This window comes from Mytilus edulis, chromosome 4, assembly GCF_963676685.1.
Source record: "Mytilus edulis chromosome 4, xbMytEdul2.2, whole genome shotgun sequence".
NCBI lineage: Eukaryota > Metazoa > Mollusca > Bivalvia > Mytilida > Mytilidae > Mytilus > Mytilus edulis.
The window spans coordinates 72,504,053-72,529,004 of NC_092347.1; the positions used below are offsets into that span (position 1 = coordinate 72,504,053).

At 32.2% G+C, this 24,952-nt stretch overlaps 1 protein-coding gene and 1 long non-coding RNA gene across 3 annotated transcripts in view; one reads left to right on the forward strand and one right to left on the reverse strand.

Moving 5' to 3' along the window:
- Positions 1 to 24,329, forward strand: part of LOC139520451 (uncharacterized) — a 70,853-nt gene extending 46,524 nt beyond the window's left edge. For both annotated transcript variants that reach the window (XR_011663890.1, XR_011663891.1), the window contains exon 3: positions 23,808 to 24,329. This is a non-coding gene — a long non-coding RNA (uncharacterized lncRNA). The remainder of the gene's footprint in view (positions 1 to 23,807) is intronic.
- The window catches only part of LOC139520449 (uncharacterized), a 28,196-nt gene continuing 3,926 nt past the window's right edge, over positions 683 to 24,952 (reverse strand). Inside the window, exons 2-8 of the mRNA XM_071313058.1 lie at positions 24,566 to 24,653; positions 21,006 to 21,160; positions 17,628 to 17,733; positions 14,930 to 15,075; positions 13,265 to 13,406; positions 5,442 to 5,578; positions 683 to 3,538 (exon numbers count right to left, since the gene is read on the reverse strand). Coding sequence (XP_071169159.1) covers positions 3,468 to 3,538; positions 5,442 to 5,578; positions 13,265 to 13,406; positions 14,930 to 15,075; positions 17,628 to 17,733; positions 21,006 to 21,160; positions 24,566 to 24,653 — 845 coding nt within the window. The 3' untranslated portion in view covers positions 683 to 3,467. The remainder of the gene's footprint in view (positions 3,539 to 5,441; positions 5,579 to 13,264; positions 13,407 to 14,929; positions 15,076 to 17,627; positions 17,734 to 21,005; positions 21,161 to 24,565; positions 24,654 to 24,952) is intronic.

The following is a 24,952-nucleotide window of genomic DNA, read 5'->3' on the forward strand; positions in this document are numbered from 1 at the left end:
CACAACACACAACATGAAAAACTAAAGACTTAGCAACAGGAACCCCACCAAAAGTTGCGGGTGATGGCAGGTGTTTCGTAAGGATATTCATATCCTGCTCCATATGTTGCACCTGCGTCGTGTTGCTAACGTTATAACAAACCCGACAAATAGTATAATTTAGTAGGTAATATCTTGAAAAGGGAATGGGTTGTAGTAACGACATAATGAACATATCCGATATCATCTGTGAAACAGTTATTCTATAACGGTCAACCAACTCATGATGGCATCTGTGAAATTTACGAAGGGATGATTTCAACTTCACCATTTGAAACTCTTGATTTGATAGCTTTCTTGTGAGCAGCAACACTGTATCAAGTAATTTAAGTAAATCGTAATAGGACATACAAGCCCGAGAATATCGTATTAATTCGGAGATATATACTCCGTCTGCAGGCGCTGCTGGAATGTTGCTATATAGAAATAAAAAGTTCATAATTGTGAAGCTGAAATCATCCCTTTGCTCGTAAAGTGCTTTCCTATGCAGTCAGACGATTTTAAATATTTCTTTCAATGCTGAATCACGTGCTTAACATACTAACAAACAGAGTAACAGCCATGTATGAGTTCTATCAAAGACATAAAAAGAATAGCCATATCCATCTAAGGTCAAATTTGCATGAAAGTGGTACTAGAGTCATGATATGTCTAAGTATTTTATTCTTACATAGTCCTTCGCAACCTGTGATATTTTTATGAGCTATCACAAAGTATACATTTTTGAATAAAAAAACAATTTACAGAATGTAATTATTTAAAAAAAGGAAACGATAAACATTGAACATAAAACTATGTTTTATAGTTAAACGTTACAACTACAAAGGAATCACATATCACCAGAACCTCAGGTAAAAGTCATTGCTAGAAACCTTTGAATTAATGTTATCATTTAAATTTTAAAAGTAGAAATGCAACTATAATATTTCTTCTTTCCATATTTATATCACTGTACAATCCCCTTTTAAGGATTTCTTTCCGGCTTTAAACTTTTTTAAACTTTTGCTTCCACATATTATCTTTCTATCTATTATACTATCTACTATTCATTGAATGAATACACGTCATTCCCGTTATTTTGGTAAAAAGATTTAGACATCAAATTCCAAAGATCATTTAAAGTTTTTTAATGAACTATAGACAATTGAAATACTGAAAATAGAAAACAAAAATCTCATCAACAGCAGTTTAAAACTATCTCAAAAAGAAGTCAAGTAAGTCATATGACCGTTGACAGTTTTCGGTGGTGTTCGTGTTGCTTAGTCTTTAGTTTTCTATGTTGTGTCATGTATGCTGTCGTTTTTCTGTTTGTCCTTTTCATTTTTAGCCATGGCGTTGTCAGTTTATTTTCGATCTATGAGTTTGACTGTCTCTCTGGTATCGTTCGCCCCTTTTTTAATGACATTTTGAATATTACCTGTCTTAATCAAAATCACAGGGGTTGTTAGGCCTTAATTGTCAATAAATATTAACAGTTTGAAAGAACGCATTAATTGCGTAATTCTTAATTTTTGAATCTTAATTAATTTGATCCTTTATTATGCAAAAAGTGTTTATATATCAAATATTATTTTGCATTAAAAGATAGTTTATATTATACTCAAATTTATACTTTTTAAATTGAAAGCAGCATGTTTTTGGCCAATTTTAGCAAATCTAAAATTAGCAGCTGTATTAAAAGCTGGAAATAAAGGAATCCATTCAGACAAGTTTTCTATTCAAACTGATATATGATAATATTACACAAACAAATCTGGAGGACACCTTCATAGTCCATATAAAACAAGTTTTTACAATTCTGTGTTATTAAAGCAATGAAGTGATTACTATATAATTATATATACAAACACACACCCAAGTTAGAAAATGCTGAAAAACAGAATAATAGATGAAAAAAGTTAATTACTTTGAAACTGAGAAGCCAGCTCCCTTGAATTAAACGAACACGTTATACATTCCGTTCGTCCTAAAAACTTTTCTAAATTCACCTTCATCAGGAATGTTTAAAGCTGAAAATGTGAAAGCCTATGATGTTTAAGATCGAAACAGTTAATATTCTTAAGGAAGCTGGCTTGTCGTGTTTTGGAATTTTGGTAAGATTTTCGGAATCTTCTGGTTTCATCCATTTGAATGCCTTAACAAAATTTGCCCGGTATCCCCCATTTTCTTTTTATGATTATTTTACACGTATAATGATAAGCTGTCTGTTAAAGTTGTATGAAATTTTGATTACTTTTTAATAGTTTTTGAAGGCTCAAACTTGTCAATGATAAAGCTATGTTAAGTCAAGAGAGAACATTTTCCCGCCAAAATTTTAATGGATAATATCTCGAAAACAAGCACGGTGACCTACATAATGTTTTTGCTCTTTTGATTCCTTTATTAATTAAGGAATGACTGTAATATTTTTTCTGTCTATGAAGAAATAACATAAAAATTTGGTGCACACTGGATAACGCGCGTAGCGGGTTATTTAACAGTGTGCACCATATTTTTTTTTATGTTATTTCGAATAGACAGAAAAAATATTACAGTCATTTCTTATAATTTAATTCTAAATTCCATTTTAAACCGTAGAAAACCTTGAAAAACGTTGATGACGTCACGGTCACATGACTAAATTATGTCTATGGGCTCATAACAAAATAACGTCAGCCAATCAGAAGACGAGTTACATCCAAAATTAAATTATTCCCCTATCAATATATGTTAGTGTTTTGAAAAGTTAATTACTTTGAAACTGAGAAGCCAGCTCCCTTGAATTAAACGAACACGTTATACATTCCGTTCGTCCTAAAAACTTTTCTAAATTCACCTTCATCAGGAATGTTCAAAGCTGAAAATGTGAAAGCCTATGATGTTTAAGATCGAAACAGTTAATATTCTTAAGGAAGCTGGCTTGTCGTGTTTTGGAATTTTGGTAAGATTTTCGGAATCCTCTGGTTTCATCCATTTGAATGCCTTAACAAAATTTGCCCGGTATCCCCCATTTTTCTTTTTATGATTCTTTTACACGTATAATGATAAGTTGTCTGTTAAAGTCTTATAAAATTTTAATTACTTTTTAATAGTTTTTGAGGACTTAATTTTGTCAATGATAAAGCTATGAAAAGTCAAGAGAGAACATTTTCCCGCCAAAATTTCAATGGCTAATATCTCGAAAACGAGCACGGTGACCTATATATTTTTTTTGCTCTTTTGATTCCTTTATTAATCCCCTATCAATATCTGCCAGTGCATGTTTTGATAAATTAATTACTTTGTAACTGAGAAGCCAGCTTCCTTAAGTTAGAAGCATATTTAATTCACAATTCTTAAAAAAAAAACACGTTTTGTTTGTTCCTGTCATTACTGTCCATTTTACTGACAATCTAGTGGTAACTCAATATAACTTCCTGTTTCATGTTGTTTATGGTTCCATGGATCGTCTAGTACATGAAGAAAGCTGCCAACAGAAAAACTATGAATACTGATGTCTTCGTTACTAGTCTGACACTACCTATAAGATACAAATAAAATCGATCAAAGACTCAAATAAACTAACACCATTATTTATGATTTATAATAATAAAGGCTATATGAACGAAATTAATTTTAGTCATATATATAAGTAAGCAAATATTTAAAATACACACAGAAAAAACATTGTTCCTACTGATTGCTACAAATAATCAGCATTATTGAAAACTGGTCTTTTTTCTAAAATAGTCATAAACCAATTGCATATATTATGATGTAATAACATATTTCAAAAGTAATTTTATCACATCATCCTCTTGAAACAGCATTACTTGCATTGTACTTTATATTTTTTTTTTTTTGCGCTTTCATACGTCACGAGATGTACATTAACATGACGTTATTAAAGGCTACACCGTGAAGTAATGTCATCATATAGTTACACTTTGTTGTCCACGTTAGGTATCAGCCCGCCAAGTTACCACTTCAAGTTAGAAAAAAATTAAAACAACCCTTCCCTCACCCCCCCCCCCCCAAAAAAAAGAAGTTCTTTTGATATCATTGTTTACTTAAATAACAATCAAGTTTGTAGAAATGTAATTGTTGGTGAAAGTGAAATACAATTAGACCAGTTGGAATAATCGTTTCACAAATGATATCGGATATGTTCCTTACGTCGCAACTACAATCCCCTTTCCTTTCATGAATGTGACCTATCGAACTAGACTATTTACCGGATTTTTTATCACATAAGCAGCACGACGCTTGCCACATGTGGAACAGGATCTGCTTACCCTTCCGGAGCACCTGGGTTCACCCCTAGTTTTTTGGTGGGTTCGTGTTGTTTATTCTTTAGTTTTCTATGTTGTGTTATTTGTGCTGTTGTTTGTTTGTCTTTTTCATTTTTAGCCATGGTGTTGTCAGTTTGTTTTAGATTTATGAGTTTGCCTGTCCCTTTGGTATCTGTTGTCTCTCTTTTTGGAGCAAACGTTTACTTATCCATGAGTTTGCATAAAAAAAACTTACCTATTTCAAGAAAATCAGGGGAAGTTTAACAACTCAGTGGAATAATATTTAAGCTTATATCTTTCATTTGGAACTTTTTTTATAAGGGAAATGAGATATTAAAACTTAATATATTTGGGGATAAATACTCATATGAAAAAAGTGAAATCACACAAACTGAACTACGAAAAATTGAAAAACGGAAAGTTCCTAGTCAAATGGCAAAATCAAAAGCTCAAACACATCAAACGAATGGCATTTTTTAATGTAGAAAATGGAGGATTGAACCTGGTTTAATAGCTCGCTAAACCTTTCACGTGTATGAAAGTCGAATCAAACTCCTTTATATTGACAACGATGCCTGAACAAAACAAACAGACTTAATAGGTCAAAAATACAGCAGTCAACCTTTTGTAATAATCTTAATCACTGAACACACATACCAATATGTCACAATGAAGCACAAAATAGGATATAGACCAGGCATATTAGCAAACATTAAAGACAAGAATACACAAATTGTAATTACCACTTGCTTGACAACCAAGGTGTCCTTGTATCAAGTTCATGCTTCTGCCTTTAACTTCTTGAACAAACGCTACTGCCTCCTTATCACGCTCAGTCCCGACTTGCAGGGCATAACATTCAAATATGTCACAAAGAAGCAGAAAATTGGATATAGACCAGGCATATTAGCAAACATTAAAGACAAGAATACACAAATTGTAATTACCACTTGCTTGACAACCAAGGTGTCCTTGTATCAAGTTCATGCTTCTGCCTTTAACTTCTTGAACAAACGCTACTGCCTCCTTATCACGCTCAGTCCCGACTTGCAGGGCATAACATTCAAATATGTCACAAAGAAGCAGAAAATTGGATATAGACCAGGCATATTAGCAAACATTAAAGACAAGAAATACACAAATTGTAATTACCACTTGCTTGACAACCAAGGTGTCCTTGTATCAAGTTCATGTATCTGCCTTTAACTTCTAGAAAAAACGCTACTGCCTCCTTATCACACTCAGCCCCGACCTGCTGGGCATAACATTCAAACATCTGTGTTGTACGCCTAAAAGTATAATTTGCCAACAATATTACAGATGATATTGTAATAATTTAAGATTATCGTTGATCATCGTAACGAGATTGATGTTCTCGGTTGAGCCGGTAAGGCGAAAGTGAGAAAAGCAATCGAGTTGAGATGACCAATGATAATCTGTGTATCGCTATTTTACCTATGAAGACACTGTCAATATCATTTAAATTTCATTAGCAACGCCACGTGCCCCTTTAGTTTCTAGCGATAATTTGTCATATCAACTCGACTCCGCTCAAAAACGAAATATCAGTCAGTCAGATCAATTTCGTAAAATAGCGATATATACAAGAGTATTATTGATTATACGCGAAATAAAGGTATTGACACATTGAAGTCTTCGATCAATCAAAAAACGGGATCGCCCAGAGGGAAAGGAAATGCTTTTTAATATTCATTTTCTTTAATATGTGAAATTTGTTGTTTAATAAATATTCCAAATAGTTATAGACCAAGTGATAGTTTCTGAATCATAATCAATATAACCTAATTCTTGCTGTATTATTTTAATCACTTTTGAACATGGAAAACATTGTTACTGTTTTGCTTTTGCGTTTTAACATTTTCTCGACCAAAATAGTTAGAAAGTCAAAGAGGTATAAAGATGAATAACATTTAAGCCTAAAATTAGAAAAAAACGTTGTGTCAATTACGGTTGAGGTAATCTATCATGCCTTGGATGAGAACATTCTGAGTACTTCAAATAATTTATACTTTTACAAACTCATCATACCTGAAAAGGTCCAGCTAGTCTTACTTTCTGACATATTAAGTTTTTAAATCAACACCGGTGCCGCTGCCTTTGGTTTAACATGTCTCGTATTCTGCAACTTTTGTCGAAAGCGAAACAAATATTATCTTAATGCTTTGCACAGATTAACATTTATTGTAAATAAAAGATTTTTTGGCTGGAATTTCCGATAATATTGATTTTATTAATGCCATGTGTGTAGAAGGCATTTCTTTGTTTAAGTATATCAACATGAGGTCAAGGACTACATCATGTTCAATGCATGATCATCTAATTACATTATCTGATTGGTCAGTTCTTAAAATCGGTAATTAATATCAAATTTCTACATGTGCTTGGACATGCGGTCATTCGCCTTTGTTTTGGGAGAAAGAAAAGACCGTTTTGAATTTATCTGAAAAACCGAATAAACTGTAGAAAGGCATTCATCGAAGAATCCACAGATTAGAAGGTAAAAGCGAACCTTAACTATTATTTTATATATTTTTAATAACTTAATTTTTAATTTATTATTATTTATTTTTGAATTGTTTGTTGCTTTTGAACCATGGTCCGGCGTGCCTTAATTTTTGATAATTCTTATATTCGTCGTTTAGAAACTTTTACTCATGAAAACTGTGATCGAGGTTGGTTAAATTTAGGTTTAGACGGAACCGACATCCAGGTGGAATTTTTTGGTTTGGGGGGAGGGACTCTTCGCCCCGGTAATAAATGTGTTCAAAAGCAACAATATATGCATATAATTGAAGAATATATGCCACATTCGGTTTTTCTTCAGGTTGGAGGCAACGATTTGTCCTCTGAAAATGAGCCCGTGAAAATAGCAAGAGATATCAGTGTTTTTGCCGATTACATAATAAATTGCTATCATGTTAACCACGTGGTTATTGGTCAACTTCTCCCGAGGTATTCCGAAAGACCGGAAGCTTATTATAACAGCAAGGTTTACATTGTAAACAAAGAACTTAGTCATTTATTAAAAGAAAGAGACAATGCGACTTTCTGGCATCATAGGGGGTTGTGGAAGAACACCCCAGATTTATTATTAAAAGATAAAGTTCATCTTAATGATGAAGGTATGGAAATATACGCTAGAAGTGTCCGTGCTGCTGTTGGTAGCCTTTCACGAACATGTAATGTCGAGCAAACATGCGTTGCAAATTACCGTTTGTTATAAACTTATTGTCCCTATTTGGACATATGAAGAAAAGAAGCATACACTATAATTATGTAGTTATCTATGAATTATTTGCATATTATTACTCCATCACCTTTTGTAACGATTTATAATCTAAATTATCTCTGAGTGGTTGTGCTTAGTATGCACGTGGTTGTGCTTATATGCACATGGTTGTGCTTATACGCACATGGTTGTGACACTGGTGACATGAAAGATGTCTTATTTGTAAATAATTATGGTTGGTTACATCATTTATATCAGATTTATATAATATAATATGTCTCTTTTTATATTTAAATATTGATTATCCATAATCATGGTTTATATACTTTTATTTTAGTATATTATTAGGTTAATTATTTAATCAGAGAATAAATTATGTCTTTCCCTATAATGGTTGTGTCACAATAGGGATCGATTTTGGTACTATTAAAGAATTTTATTCATATTGGTTGGTTTTATAAAATTGGTTTTGGAGTAATAATTAGCATACATGTATCATAGTCAAACTTAACTTTTAACATGAGTACATTTTGCTAGATATATCATCATATCAACTATGTTAATTTTATTGACAAGCATTTTGGTTTAAAAATTATACTTATTTACATTTGTAGTAACATTCTTAAAGTTCTGTGATATACAGGATTTCTATTTTTATTTATTTTGTTTTTGTTTTATGTTTTTATAGCAAAATGCCAAAGCAGAAGAGCCGAACAAGAAGAAAGGCTGCTCCTCAAAGCATTGAAGAAGATGTTCCAAATTTAGTGGAGGAACAAAGTGAGATACCACCACTATACAGGCCACCAGTGCGGAGACGCAAGACCAGACGAGCTGTTCCTGAAACAATTACTGAACAGCCGTCTGTTCCAACAGCAAATGACATTGCTGATGCTTTATTCCGAAAGTTTGAAAGTTCCGGCGTGCAACTGGTAAAAGACAATACAGCAGTTCCAATTAATGACTTAACTGGTATGTTGTCGTCATCATCCACACAACCAGAAAATTCATCAAATAATGACTCTCAGGGACAAATGTTAGCTGTCTTCCAACCGCCATTGTCTTCAGATCCTAATATTAACACGTCTTCTGATGGTGAGCTGTTAAACTCTAACTCGTATGCCGAGAATCCTTATGCTTGTGACATGTTGAGACATTCTATACCTTTAGATTACCATGTCAGCAATAAGGTTAAATCTGATGTTTGGTGTGATAACTATGTAAATTTTGCTTTATTATTACCTTCTAACATTGATGATACATGTAATGAATCAACATTATTTGAGAATTTGAATATAACAATTTCAAATAGGAAGTCTAACAAAGAGCTTTTGTCCATTCACCAATGGACAAATGCTTTTGACATATTTATGTCTATATATCTTGAAAAGAATTTGAGGTCGGCTAGAGCATTGATTAAATATGGTTTTAATGTACGGTCATTATGCAAGTCCTTGGGTTTCCAAGCCGCTAAAGTATATGATGAGAAATTTAGAAAGATAAGAAAAATTTTAGGGTTACAATGGGATCAAATCAATGATGAACTTTGGCGATCTGCTGCTTTATATGAAAGACAATCTGATTTTTCAGGTCAAAATAAGAAGTCGTATGCTAAAACCTCAAACTCAGCCCCAAATTCTTTTCAAAGGAGGGCCCAGCATCAGTATCAATTCCCAAATGGCTATTGCTGGGCCTTCTGTAAATCAGGGGAATGCACAGCAAAGTTTTGTAAACTCAAACACCAATGTGTACACTGCAGCAAGAAACACTGTACCCTTACATGTCCAGAGCAAAAAGGAAAACAGGCAAACTTTGTCAAAACTTCCAACACCAATAAAGGTTGAAAATTTGGAACATTTTTTAGTAGGTTATGAAACCCAGTTGAAAGATAAATTGATTCATGGTTTTTCTTTTGGTTTTTCAATTAATTCTTGTTTTTCTACATCTCTTAATAAGAAGATTTTCCCTCCAAATCATAAAAGTGCAAGGGAAAATTATCATGTTGTGCAATCGAAACTGAATAAAGAGATTGAAGCAGGCAGAGTTAAGGGTCCATTTACAAAGCCCCCTTTCCCTCTTTTTGTATGCTCCCCTTTGGGTTTAGTTCCAAAAAAGGAACCCAATTCTTATCGATTAATACATGATTTGTCGTATCCTAAGGGTGACTCTGTAAACTCTGGTATTTCCCCAGAATTTTCGGCAGTACAATACCAAAACATTGAAACAGTCATAGATTTAGTCCAATCTTATGAATCAAACTGTCTAATGTCCAAAACCGATATTGAACATGCATTTCGCTTAATTCCAATAGCTAAAAAAGATCATCATCTGTTAGGTTTTCATTGGGACAAACAGTTTTATTATGATGTATCCCTCCCCATGGGGGCTTCGTCCTCGTGTCAGCTATTTGAGGCTTTTTCTACAGCCCTCCACTGGATTTTAAATGCTAAATTTCAAATATATGGCGTATCACACCTGTTAGATGATTTTTTCTTTGTCGGAAAAGCTGGCTCAAATGAATGTTATAGTGCATTACAAACTTTTCTTTGTCTTGCTGATAAATTGGGGGTACCCATCAAATCAGAAAAAACACAACTCCCTACTACTTGCATTACTATCTACGGTATTGAAATTGATTCTACTCAGATGGTAGCTCGATTACCTATGGAGAAAATAGAAAAAATTTTGCAATTATTAAGTAAATACAAATGTAAACGCAGTATCTCACTCAGAGAATTGCAATCCTTATTGGGTCTTTTAAATTTTGCATGTGGAGTTATCATACCTGGGAGAGCCTTTTTACGTAGGCTTTTTGATCTGACTATAGGTCATACATCTCCTCATTATAGAATCAATCTGAATTCTGATGCAAGATTAGATCTTAAGTTATGGTACAGTTTTATTGAAAATTACAATGGTAAATCTTGTTTTTTATTCAAAGAATGGGTTTCATCAGATTTTTTAAAACTGTTTTCTGATGCTGCAGGTACTTATGGTGGTTTTGCTGCAGTTTTTGGCAGCAAATGGTTTTCAGGGAAATGGCCACCGGAGTTAATTGATTTACACATTACAGTGAAAGAACTTTTCCCGATTGTGTTAGCTATTGATATATGGGGCCCTCTATTAGCAAATCATAAAATACTGTTTTTAACAGATAATTCAGCTGTTGCTGAAATTATAAATAAGACATCATCTCGGGAAAAGAATATTATGAGACTGATCCGAAGATTAGTGTTAGCTGCATTAAAGTACAATATCTATTTTAGAGCCAAACATATTCCTGGGAAAACAAACGTTATTTGTGACTTGTTGTCTCGTTTTTCATTTCAGGAAGCTCATCAGATTGTTCCTTGGTTAAGTCCAACTCCTGTGGCCATTCCACCTCAATTTTTGCATCTATGACTGATAAGCTTGTTAGTGCATCATTATCTGCTGCTACTCAGTCATCATATAATAGAATGCTAAGTGTGTATTCAAATTTTTGTCAGAAATATTTTCCAGGAGTTAATGTACTTCCATCTACTCATGTCATGGTTGCTCATTTTATTTCACATTTATTTATTCAAAATTATCAACCATCTACAATTGCGTCTTACATATCAGCCATCAGTTTTATGCATAAAATTAAGTTCTTACAGGATCCAACAGACACATTTTTTATTAAAAAAATGTCAAAAGGTACAAAACAGTTGAGACATTCTGTTGATACACGGCTGCCAATAACCTATGACATTCTTGTAAAATTGGTTAAGGCTTTACCAAAAGTAATAGTAGGCATTTATAATCAAGTTTTGTTAAAAGCTATGATGTCTACAGCTTATTTTTGTTTCTTAAGGATTGGAGAAATTGCAGTTAAAACTGAGTCTGAAATCTATAGAGTAATTCAAAGGGAAGATATAAAGTTTGAAAGCGTAAATGGTCATGTGAGCAATATGACAATTACTATGAAGTTCTACAAACATAGTAATCTACAGAGTAAGACATTATCAATAGCTAGACGTCCTGAAAATTATTTATGTCCTGTTAAAGCTATTGAGGAATATCTAAGGTTACAAAATTGTCCACATGGTCCTTTATTTCGATTTAAATGTGGAAAACCTGTTTCGGGTTTTTATTTCAATTCTTCACTAAAAAGTTTGCTTAATTTCGTAGGATTAGACACTAATTTTTATAAAGGCCACAGTTTCCGAATTGGAGCTGCGACATCTGCAGCTGCCAGAGGTGTGCCGTTAGCCTTGATCCAAAGCATGGGTAGATGGAAGTCGAACGCTTTTCAACATTATATTCGACTTGATAATTTTCACACTTAGATTTAATATAATCTCAGTCGCTTATTAAGTACTTTGGTAGAGGTCAACATGGCTTGCTTTACCTTATTGTGATTTTTTGTATTTACTTTTAGAGAGGTCAACATGGTTTGCTCTGCAAATTTAAGTTTTTTTTTTTTTTTTTTTTTTTTATTTCAGTCATTTACTATATGTAATGGTATTTATTTGGTTGGTAGAGGTCAACATGGCTTGCTTTACCTTTCCTTACAAGTTTAATTATCAATGATTATTTTGTATACTTATATATCATTTCTTTTTTGTTTTGTTTTGTTTATAATATGTGTTATTATTTTTGTAGAGGTCAACATGGTTTGCTCTACACTTTTACTGAAATGCTAAAGTTAAAAAGAGTATATTTTATTCAATTTTTGGTGTTTTTTATTGAGGTCAACATGGCTTGCTCAATTTTCTAATTCTGGAGTTCCTAAGTTGAATACAGAGTCCTCGGTTGGGGATCCCTCTTGGGATTTGTGGCACTTTTTCAACCCCACCTTTGCTTATTAAAGTCATTGTCATTTATGCAGTACTATTATAATTGTTAAGATGTAAGTTGCATTTTAAATTAATTTCTGAATAAATGACATTTTACTCAACTTGTATTTTATTAACAGCAAACATAGCTCAGACTCTTTGATCTTGGTCATTTATACAAGGTTTTCTCGTTGTTATCTGTGTCAAGGAACATTAGCTGACAAAATAAAATTTATTGTAAATAAAAGATTTTTTGGCTGGAATTTCCGATAATATTGATTTTATTAATGCCATGTGTGTAGAAGGCATTTCTTTGTTTAAGTATATCAACATGAGGTCAAGGACTACATCATGTTCAATGCATGATCATCTAATTACATTATCTGATTGGTCAGTTCTTAAAATCGGTAATTAATATCAAATTTCTACATGTGCTTGGACATGCGGTCATTCGCCTTTGTTTTGGGAGAAAGAAAAGACCGTTTTGAATTTATCTGAAAACCCTCCCATTTCCCTCCCTTTTAAGTGTTATTATATAGGACATTTATTTTTTTCTTTAAACATGAATTAATTACAATATTCATGTATACTTGTTTATATAATTTGTATATACATATGTTGGTGAGTTAATTTTTCAACTCACTTTTATTTTTGTCATTTTTTTTTTTATGTTTATTTTGTTACGGTGTGGCACTTTTTCAACCCCACCTTTGCTTATTAAAGTCATTGTCATTTATGCAGTACTATTATAATTGTTAAGATGTAAGTTGCATTTTAAATTAATTTCTGAATAAATGACATTTTACTCAACTTGTATTTTATTAACAGCAAACATAGCTCAGACTCTTTGATCTTGGTCATTTATACAAGGTTTTCTCGTTGTTATCTGTGTCAAGGAACATTAGCTGACAAAAACTATGTTTACTTACCGACATTCCCGAGCTTTGGATTCGGGAGAAGGAGATAACGATGATGTTTCTGGTCGTGGAGCCATCATGCTAGCACATTTATTTCGAGTTGCATTTTTGAAGGAGTTTTTATCAAAGCACTGCATACCATGTTTCAGAAAACCTGTTCACAAAAATTTGTTTTGATAATTTAATGTCTGCAATACAGTATTAAAAACAGTTTAATTTAAAGGAGAAAATTGTAACTAGTCTTGTCCTTTCTATACGCAGAATGTTTTCTTTTCAGTTAATAAAATAACTTTGATTTTTTTAACTAACTAGTATAAGGTTTAAAATTCTGAGCAATGTTTTTCGTGTAAGTATGAATGTGTTTGTTGGCGGCTGATTCTTTATCTGGTCTGCTATACTGCGCAGTATTTTTTTGGAATTTGTGTTATCACTTTTTCGATTAATGAATTGAAATGACTTCTTTGAAAATTTAACTAATGTCAGAAATATTTGAAAAATCAGTATTTCATGATATCCATATAGCTTTTAGTTTTCATTTTTTCCAAAACAACTTATTACAAAGTTACTTTGTCATGTCTCCCAAAACAACATATTACCCAATTAATTTTTGTCAAGTGTATGCTACAGAAGGAACCAACCAAATTACCAGATTTACATGTGAGTTTGCTCTCGAAACAATAAATTATAAGATTAACATTTGTCTTATCTTTTAAAAAAACATATCATTAAATTCAAATTTGTCACGAACAAAAAATAGGTGATGACTCTAGATCAACCCCAGTTTTTACCCTATGATGTTGTTTCTCAATATCTTAGACTAGTTCAATGGAATGCATAGATTTCTGCAGTAAAATAGATACAATTAACAAAATTAAACTCGACTCAATCACAAATGTGAAATGAATCTATAATCTCTATCTCATTATTAGAGGAAATGTAACTATGTTTGCCTCACTATATAAGAAATATCTAAAAGCGCTTTTGAGAGGAATTTGGTTTTATTTTTGTCTTGGTTTTTTGTATCAAAATTATTATTTCTAAGAATCAGAAGGTCTTTGTTTAGAACTATGCATAAAACACCTAATAATAATTAAAAAGTGTTATTCTGATTTTGCATAATTTTTCCATCCTTTTGACCACTATAAATATTAAATATTTATTTGCGGATAGGTTTTACTTCCGTTTTATAGTTTGTTTCTATGTGTGTTGCATTGTCGTTTGTTTTTGTTCTCTACAGTATTTCTATTGTTTCGTTCTTTTCCTTTTCGACTGGATGTGTTTCCCTCGGTTTTAGCTTTTAAACCGGATTTTCTCTCAATCGATTTATGATTTTCGAACAGCCTTTATTTGGATCACAGTAAATACCTCAATTATAACCCATGTGGCAATAGTTTGAACAAGTGAACAATGTTGGTGTAAAGAGCATCTTCCGATATGTATATTTATACCACACATAACAAGTTTATGTATTAAATAAAACAATTACAGCATACAATTTAAAAGAAATCAGTTCATTTAAGATCAACTATTTAGTTTTCTATGTTGTGTCATGTGTACTATTATTTGTCTGTTTGTCTTTTTCATTTTTAGCCATGGCGTTGTCAGTTGATTTTTGACATAATGAGTTTGACTGTCCCTCTAGATCTGGTATCTTTCTCCCATCTTCTATAAATCTACCTGCTTTAAATTCAGAGCCACACATCAAGTCGGTCAAACTAACAGCTGCCTGAATGCCTTTGATGATTTGCTGTGCTTGAACCGTTCTAATAGCGCCACATGCTCTTTCGATTGGAGATATACAATTCTTGAAACTTTTGAAATTTCTAAATAAATGATAAATAAAATGTTTCTTGCATTTTACCTTATAATTAAATAACATTCAGAGCAAAACAGTATTTTCATTTTTATCAGTTTTTCCAAAAGAATGGTATCAACTAAAATGATTGTCTTTCAAATTATACCTTACAATTATATGCTTCTATTTTTTGCAAAAGGTAATTTTCAGTCCACCTTAAATCTGAGTTTATAAAGAGTCATAGCAACTTTGAGTTCAAACTCAACAGTGTATAGAATAAATTGTGATTAGGGACTTTCCTTTTTGAATTTTCCTCAGAGTTCAGTATTTCGTATTTTTACTTTTGGTAAAATATACTAGTAACGTTATCCAGTAAAACCAAACCCATACCACATAGTCAGCTATAAAAAGGACCAGAAATTTCAAATTGGTCATTGAAGACACATTTGATTGATGAACAATGTCATGCATAACTTGTACATGAATACTAATGCTAGTTTATCAAACCACTGTATTCTATTTTGAAGTTACAAAAATAAATGTATCATTAAGATATCGACCTTGAGATGTGAACATTAACCAGACTGGTTTTTTTTGTCATTCAAGTATTACCTTATAGATACAGCAGTCCATTCATGCTTACTGGGAGTTTATGGGACTTTTAAGTGTCTTGCTGTGGAATTATTATTGTCAAGTCAGGTCTGCCTAAATGTCCGTTTTTACGGATTTTTAACAAAACGGTGACCTACATCTTACAGACTAGATTCCTTTTTGGCCGTATTATACTTCTTTATGTTTCTGTACCACCTATGCATGCATTTGTGATAATAGTTTATACCTACAGTCACTACCCGTTACGTAGTGACCATGAAAAGATTCCCACCCCCAACTTATTTTGGCTACTTTTCATGTATGTCCGATTTTTAAACTCTTAAACGGCTTTTAAAGTGTCATATGTTCATATAGAGACATCTGAGAAAAGTTAATGGACCATGAACTGCATGTTTGAAGTCTTTGCTATCATGACAGTTCAGCTTGGGAAGTAAAACAAGTCTGGAGGTTCATACGGGCAATCAAAGAATGGTTGTCGCCATCAAGCCTACAGGCGAGATTTGGGGCAAAGGGATTATTAGTAATTGAAAGTTCATTAGTTGGAAGTTGATAGGTTGCAGTTTTATATCAATTAGGGGGCAATAGGGGTCCGTTATCATGTTTACAAAAACACCTCGATTTTGACAAAAACAGTTAACAACAAATGCAAAAATGATAATAGCAGTTGCCACAGTGGGTTGAAAACAGTTAACAGTTAACATTTATCTGAGACAACAGTTAACAACACCTTGAAAAAGGCCACAAACAGATCAAAAAAGGTATAGTACTACCCTCATCAATCGAAACATATAAGCGAAAGCAATCCTTTGCAAAAAAATTTCTACATAAGTAACACTCAATTAAAGCTAAAGATTTGGTGGAAGAGTTAATATGGCAAGAAAGTATGACAATTACAATAAATTTATGGATCTCATCAATTATTTTGATGCCGGTATAACAAAACCGTAATCTAAAACAATTAAGACGATTGTAAGTGTGCCGTGTATTTGGCTTTTCTATTTTACCATATGTAAGATTAATCTCAAAGTTTCGAAACAATATTTGTCTTGAATGAATAATCACCAAAAATAACCTTTGTAAAATGTTTTATCCTGATTGTTCGCAGCCCAAATATTTTTTTCATCGTTGATTCCTTTTTACTTTCAAATCGGCAATTGTCAGGTCGTACTGACCAGTGAGCCATCGTGTTAACTTGATGAAATCCGTAATTGTGCAAATAATGCAATAAAATAGAAAACGAAGTTCACTTACCTCAAAACTCCATTTAGATGCGATATTATACAAATTTCCTGCGTATACGTAACGGGAAAACTTTTGCTTGAAAGTGGTCATTCGTTTGATGTTATGTTTTGACTTAACGGAAAAGTGGACAGATAATTCATGAAGTTTTGTGATAGTGAAATTGAATAATGTTTTGATTTTTACTCATACTAGGCATTAATTATTTTTGTTATGCATTATAATAGTAATGGCGTTTCTGTAGGTCTTCTACTGATCCAATTTGAAATTGCAAATTAGTTCGTTATTTGAGAAGGTAGAAATGGCTAAGTTGGTATATTTGAAGTGTTTACATTTGTTTCAAAGGGGTTTAAAAGTTTGAAGTATGTGCTTAAATTTTTTGCATCTTAAATACGTGTTTTTAATTATGATTAACTATGAAGCTTTGATGTATACATTTGTTAACTTTTAAATTTAAAAAAAATGTCACTAAGCAGTCTACTTTTGTAGGTGCAAATATACGTACACCTTTTTCGTTCATAATCATACATTTCACAGAAAAAAATTGATTTTTGTTTTGAATTTACTTTATTATGTTGCTGGGTTACTGAATCATTAACATGATTAACATATACCAAAACTCTTCAAATCCTATTTTTTAATGGTATTAATAATAAACTGAAACCTTTTTGTTAGTTTCATTCCAGAAGACAATTTTCAGAAGAAATTGTGTAAGAAATATAAACTTACAGACAAACTGTATTAATTTGCTGAGCAGAAGGAAATCCTTCGAAATTCTCTGTTACCAAATTTTGAAGCATCTGAACACATGTCATCATTTTAGAAATAGCACATTCTAAAAAAAAATATACATAATTTAATTTAAAAGTTTAAATGTTTCAATTATGTATGAAAGTTATTTTACAAATTTGAATTAATTCATAAAAGCTATTTTTCATAGGCAGTAAAAGCAAATCTCAATATTTTCATAGGGAATTAACATCTAGCTGTAACTATTACATGCCTAGTTAAATTTGTAAGATTAACATTGAAAGTCATTTATATACGCTGCTTTGTACAGAACAAGACTGATACAGATTTTATAACTAAGGCAACATGGTATTTTCGCTGATATCAATTTCGTGGTTTTACAAAAGTATACATACAAGCCGATATAAGAAAATAAAATTCGTTGAACATTTAAATTCTAAACGAGAAATGCCAATAGTAATACCACTACATACCAAACTGTCCCAGGTTAGGGGGAGAGTTGGGATCCCCAAACATGTTTAACCCCGCATTATGTATGTATGTGCCTGTCCCAAGTCAGGATCCTGCTTTTTTATGAGATCTAAGCCAGTGAAAATATGGAGGGAAATTAAAAAACAAATGACACCCTTTTTCTGTCAAAAAATATTAAAAAATAATAAGGATTTATAGGATTTTCAAATATGGTTTTTAAACTATATATAACAAAATTATGAAAAAAATAGGGTAAGCGGCATAACATTTTTCGGGGCACTTCATGGATGAAACCCGAGGATTCCCAATATCTGGCAAAAATTAAAAAAAATAAAAGGAACAAACATCATGAAGGTTTGTAATAGTAAACTGTTGTTATATATTAGATTTATTAATTTATTAGAAAAGTTATTGTTCCCGCAATACAATCCGACATTGATTTTCTCACTTTCAAAAGCTACAATGACAGGAGAGATTCACAAAAGTTTTTGATTTTCACTGCCAACAGATAGTTATCAAAGGTACCAGGATTATGATTTATCACACCAGACGCGTATTTCGTCTACATAAGACTCATCAGTGACGCTCAGATCAAAATAGTTATGAAGCCAATCAAGTATAAAGATAAAGACCAATTGTATATGACATATTTTGTTTGATTTTCAAAAAGGACAATTTAGATTCCAATGATTTCAATGTTTTACATTTGTAATCGTCGTAAATTGAGTTACTATTGCTTTCAAATACATCTAGCAAATGGTCAAGGCGAATGTTTTTCTATCAATCACTTTATGATATTATGTTGCCATGACCACGATGAATATAGAGCTTTAAGTCATTCGTTCCGGACACAAAGGGACAATTACAAGACCTCGAGAGAATTTTAGACACTTGTGATAGTTTCTATAAAGCACTTGAGAAAGTCAGAGCTATTTTATATTCTTGGCTACAGAAATGGCATTTTTAAATAAGAAAATAACAAAATTGTGGAAATTAACTCGGACGAAGATGTCGTGGATGAAATTAAGCAAAAATAAGAACGTGTTTGATTTAGAATAAAAATCAGTCAAATTAGTAAAACACATTCAACTCAAATCAACAAGTAAACATTTACCCGTCAATTAATACTTCCGTTTTTCAGGTTAGTAATGTTACTACTTCTGAAACACCCATTAATACCACGGTTTTACCTATAAACAATAGTGAACCAGCAAGCCATGTATCGACAGATCCATACAATTACATAAACATACATGTAAGTCCTGCTTGATAATTCACAGTCGATGTATACTTTAGCCAGCTTTCGCAATTATTATAACAAAACTGATACGTTCGTGCGATGTGTAGAGTCGTAAGGACAGACATATGACTTTTATTGTTGTACCACTTATTAGAACAAGTTTCCCGTAGAAAAACATCAAAACGTAGCTAAAGAATATAGGTCAACAAACTGGACGCTGATCGAATAACGCAAATAAATTGAAGACAAATTAATTATCATGAAGTCCGGAAAATTACCTCAAAAAGTAGGAAGCCAACTCGCTTCTGCTACTTTTTTGACATATAAAAATCACCCCCTTAATCATAGAAAAAAGAAAGGTCGTTATCTGATATTCAGATCAATAAACAGCAATGCGCAATTTGTCACGAAATAGGACACACATTCGTCAACTGCACCAAAGGCACCACTGCTAACGCACATATGAAAACTTTCAAGAAGGCTATAATTCAACTACAAAACTGCCTTTGTTACCACAAACTGTAAACCAAAAATTAACTGCAGAAATTTAATCATCACACTAGTTTATGTGGAATAATAACCTTTAGTTTACCTGTTTAACAAATATGATAACTTTATTCCACCGATGTTAAACATTTCTACTTTATTTCTATTAAAAAATCCATAGTCAATGTAATTCAATAAAAGAATAACCAGGATATTCAAATATAAACTAATAATTAAAAGACTCATGACGAAACAACACCAATACATGTACCTTACGGATGATGACGCTATACTAATTCCTGAAATGAGCTTTTTCGTCCCTTCTTGAACATCTCTCTATAATTGAATTTCTATACATTTCTGCTGTTCGTTAAAGTGTAAAGCTGTTTGCCAATTGATATTTTTCAAAGGGGACCTTACTAAATTTATTGGGTATAGGTAAAATATGAATGTAGATGCTAAAAAAGAGTTGACAAAGAGACATGCGTTGTCTTTAAAAAAAAGATAGTTCAATGCAAATGTTAAAATAAAAATGGCAATACATCTAAACTAGGCTAAACATCCAAAGTCGATGCATCATTACTGAAGATTTATGGTCAAATAACCTACATGGATATTAAATTGCTGATGGTAACACAACTGCAAAAGTACCGATGACATATCATAAGTGGTTCCATTTAACAAATTCAAACTCAAATTTTTGCATGTAAAAAACTTTAAATAAAAAAAAATTCAAAGTCAATAAACAATCAATGAGTGGATGGGTTCAAATTATCTTCACTGAAAAAATGTGCCTATGCTTATACGACTGTTTTCCAAATGTACCTTCCATTGTTAGTCCCCTTTAAACTTACATAATTAAACGATTCAAAGTTAATACACCATAACTGATGGAGTGGGGAAAATTATCTCCATGAAATTGAGTTATGCCAATGCTAATACAACTGCATACCAAATATATTGACATGCCACTTGTCGTTCTCATTTGAATAATACACTGTCGATGCCACCTATGTCACTTTAACAGGAAGCAGCACACCATAGTCTGCCTTTTCAACATCATATAGATAAGACAACTATGACTGGCACATAAGATGATAAATCAATAATTAAAAGATCAAATATTTATGGATTTAACGACAATAGAACTGAGTAATTACCATTTTGAATGTTTGGTGGGTCACCACCATCACCATCACCACCCAAACCACCACTACCACACATCTGTTCTAAAGATGTTATGGTGGCCAGTGTTGGATCCCCAGCGCAAGCATCTTTATGTGGTGCTATACATGTCTTGATGTTATCGTATGCTCTATAAATAAAAGTTTAAGATGAAAATAAGAAGTTTATAAAATTTCACAAGAAGAAACTGCTTATTATATAGCAGTTGTATCATTTATTCTGTAGCATGGTTGAACAGGCATTTATTTTGGAAGAATCCTACTTAAACACGTTGGTGTGAAGTTAAACTACTAAAGGTATCAAACAGCCTATATCACTCACATTATGCAGTCAGCAAATAACTTTGGTGCAATGCAATATGAATATGTGTTGAATTAAACATATGTAGGACCAAATCTATCTTGCAAAGCATTTGATAGAATCCAAATTTCTGTTTATTTAAATTAAAGATAACAAAGAAACAGCATTCAATGTCCCCTGAGTTGAACATACTGTTTATGAAAAAATTCACTTGAGATCGCAAATAATACTATTTGGATTTATGAATTTATTAGTATTTTATGTTTAACTGATCATTCTTTTTATAGATATGAGTTTATCTATTGTCTTCAAGTTGTTAGATAAAAACGTTTAAATTATTTAAATAAACATCATTTTAGGGCAATTACTTCTGAAAAGAGTTGACTAACGAATTTTGGTCACTTCACTTATTTGTTGGTCTCATTTTTTTCTTTTTTCTTTCTTCTGTGTACTTTAACTTCTGTGATAAAATTCAACACAAAATAATAATGAAAATAATCTTTTGAGGACAATGACTTTTTTTAAGTTCCCACTGATAATTTTAGCCATTTTGACCATAGTTGCCAACATAAAATAAATCCAAGCTTAAAGAAATGAGTTGAACAATGTCCCGTCCTATTAAAAAACTCTAAACATATTTAATATATGCTATGTAAACATATTATGGTTTTAAAGCGCAAGTCAAGCCATAAGATAAAATCTCCAGCGGCTGCGCTTTATATTTTCAGTACTGTACTTTTTTTTTACAGCTCCCGAATTGCACCTCTAGCGCAGGACTTAACATCTTGAGCACTGGACTTAAAATCAACAGCGCTATATGTTAAATCTTAATCTCCACTGAGAAAATGACACAAACTCTTTATTTAGGCGCAATAACTCCTACAAGACTTCGTCTGACTGTTTTGATGTTACATACATTACGTAGACCTTATCATTAAGAACATGTTCGCCAACGTCAGATTTTCAATATCGTTACTGTTATTAATATAATAGACATCCTATGTTTTATTTCTAGACATGGCGAGTATGTAGGTTAGCAAGCAGGGTCATCAGCCACATTTTTAAAACTTTAAATCCAAATCAAGGCCGTAACTAGGCATCTTATTTTAGTGAGGCAAACTAATTGAGCCGAGCGAAGCGAGGCGAAATTATTTTTTTTTTTAGGGTGTGAAAGGAATGGTGCAAAGTCCTGCATTCTAGGCATTTTTAGACAGTTTGATAATGTTTTGAATTTGGACACTTTTTATATGAATTTTTCAGATTTTAAGACTTTTAATTACTAACACCAAATTTTTAACAACTTTATCTAAATTTATAGGTAAGATAATTATCCAAATATCACTGATTTGGGTCTGCTGCCAGAACATAGAACAAACATCGATTCAGTAGAGTTTGCCAAATTTTTCTATGGCCAGTTCAGTCAAATCGTTTCAGAATCATAATTTGGTCTGCTGATATCCTTATCGCGATGAACATGGAGCATGACAAGACCGCACAATCTCTCGCCACTCATGCATGCTCTTTTCCAAGTTTTCAGTTGTTCCAGGGCAGTCTGTGTTTCTAAAGGTAGCACATCATCATCAACACAATGATCAATGTCTTCTTCCAATTCCTTCTCCATCAGCAATTCGGTAGCAGCATCGGTAGTAACAGTTTTGTTTGCAAAAGGGAATTAAGCTTTCATGTAAGCACCATTATACGTGGTATTTTAGTTTCAGAATCTATAAATTTAGGGGTTAGGGTTTGGAGGTGTCCGATTCCGAAACCCCGAGTATAAAGAAATGAAATTCCGAAGTCCCGAATAAGTAGACAAAATCCTGTGTTAAAGGTTCTTCGATTCCTCAATAATATCAAATTGGAATATGGGATATTCTTTCAACTTTTAATATTAAAGAAACATGGATAAAAACTAATCCATGCATTTATGTTTCATATTATTTATATTTCATTTATCTGTAAAGAGAAAGTTTAAAGTTCGTGAAATGAATACGCAGACAGGATTTGCCCCCTTGCGATGCCCAGTACTAGATTTGTCAAAAGTTGGTGAAACGGAGATTTGATTGTTCTAATGAAGTTATATGCATTACTCAGACTCTGTTCACAAAAAACTAGTTTACTAGAATAATTCCTTCTTTACCTTCCTTTTTCTGCAAGAACCTGTTTTTAACTAAAGATCCATGATGATTATCGTTACTAGGTTAATGTAATCGAGAAACATCACCCGTTGAGATGCTGAATTATATACAGGAATAATAGTTTAAAAGGAATGATGACAAGTTATAGAAATTAAGGTTGAGACAGAACAACAAATGACTATTATATTTATATATATATATATATATATATATATGTATTTAAAAAAATAATCATTGTCGAAATTTTAGTGAGGCAATTGCCTCACTTGCCTCAAGGGTAGTTACGGCCTTGCAAATGATAATTGTAACGAAGTTTCATGAAATTTGGGCTTGTATTTTCAGGCGAGATTTCAGACGATATGATCTTCGTAAAATATAACGGAAGATAGACGATGGACGGCAACGGATAGCAAAAGCTCACACTAAACCTTTAGAACAGATGATCGCAAAAGAAGACACGATAGAATAAGAATGAAACAATTGTTATCCAAAGATTAAAGAACAAAAATGTAAACAACTATATTTAGCAGTGTGTGTTCCAATAACACACTGATAACCAAGTAATATAAGAAAAGAACTTTACAGTGTTTATTTTGTCTTTTTTCGTTATTTTTTAGCCTATGCTTTGACTGTTTCCAATAATGAAGTGGTAGGATGATTACACGAACCAAAATTAATGTATTTCATATTTTTTCTGAATTGTAAACGAATGGCTGTCTGTTTTACGGAATTTGATGTATTTTAGTTACCACTATTGTATAATTATTAAATTCTCTCCTATTTAAAGTACATATTGAATGGTCGTCTACTAATTAAATCATAAGTATTCTGACAGCTGTTGTAAGTCAATAAATAGAGGCATCACATCTATCCCATACTATTTGTAATATTTAACAGACGACTACAGAAGACGAACGATATATGACACAGCTAACTATTTTGTAAGACCATTGAACAAGTTTTCGTGTTTACAAAGTGCTTAAACAATCACCTTTACATCTGAGCTTTAACATACCATGGCATATAATTCTTAGTGACTTGTTTTTTGCAGAAGTAAAAAATACAAATTTCGGAGTTTATAATTGATGATAGATACTTACGCACATTGTGCCTGCATACTTTCAGCACTACCCAAAAACCTAGTATAACATGCTGATATTACATTTCTGTCACATCTTCCGTTCACAGCTGTAAATAGAAAAAAACGGGACACAAATTTTAAATAAGTACACACATTTAGATCTATTTTAAAATCCAAAAGGTGCCTCTACTGCATTATCATTCTTACTTAATTCATCGCTCCTACGTAAATTTGCTCTTATGCCAAAAGATATCAACATAATTAACTACACGATGTCGTAAGTTAAGTATTTACGATCACATGAAATCGTTTAAACTGATTTAATACAGCTCTGTATTGAAGTACATTGCAAAGAAAAGTGCAACAAACATATAATAAGATGGACAGGCAGACAAACAGATGTACA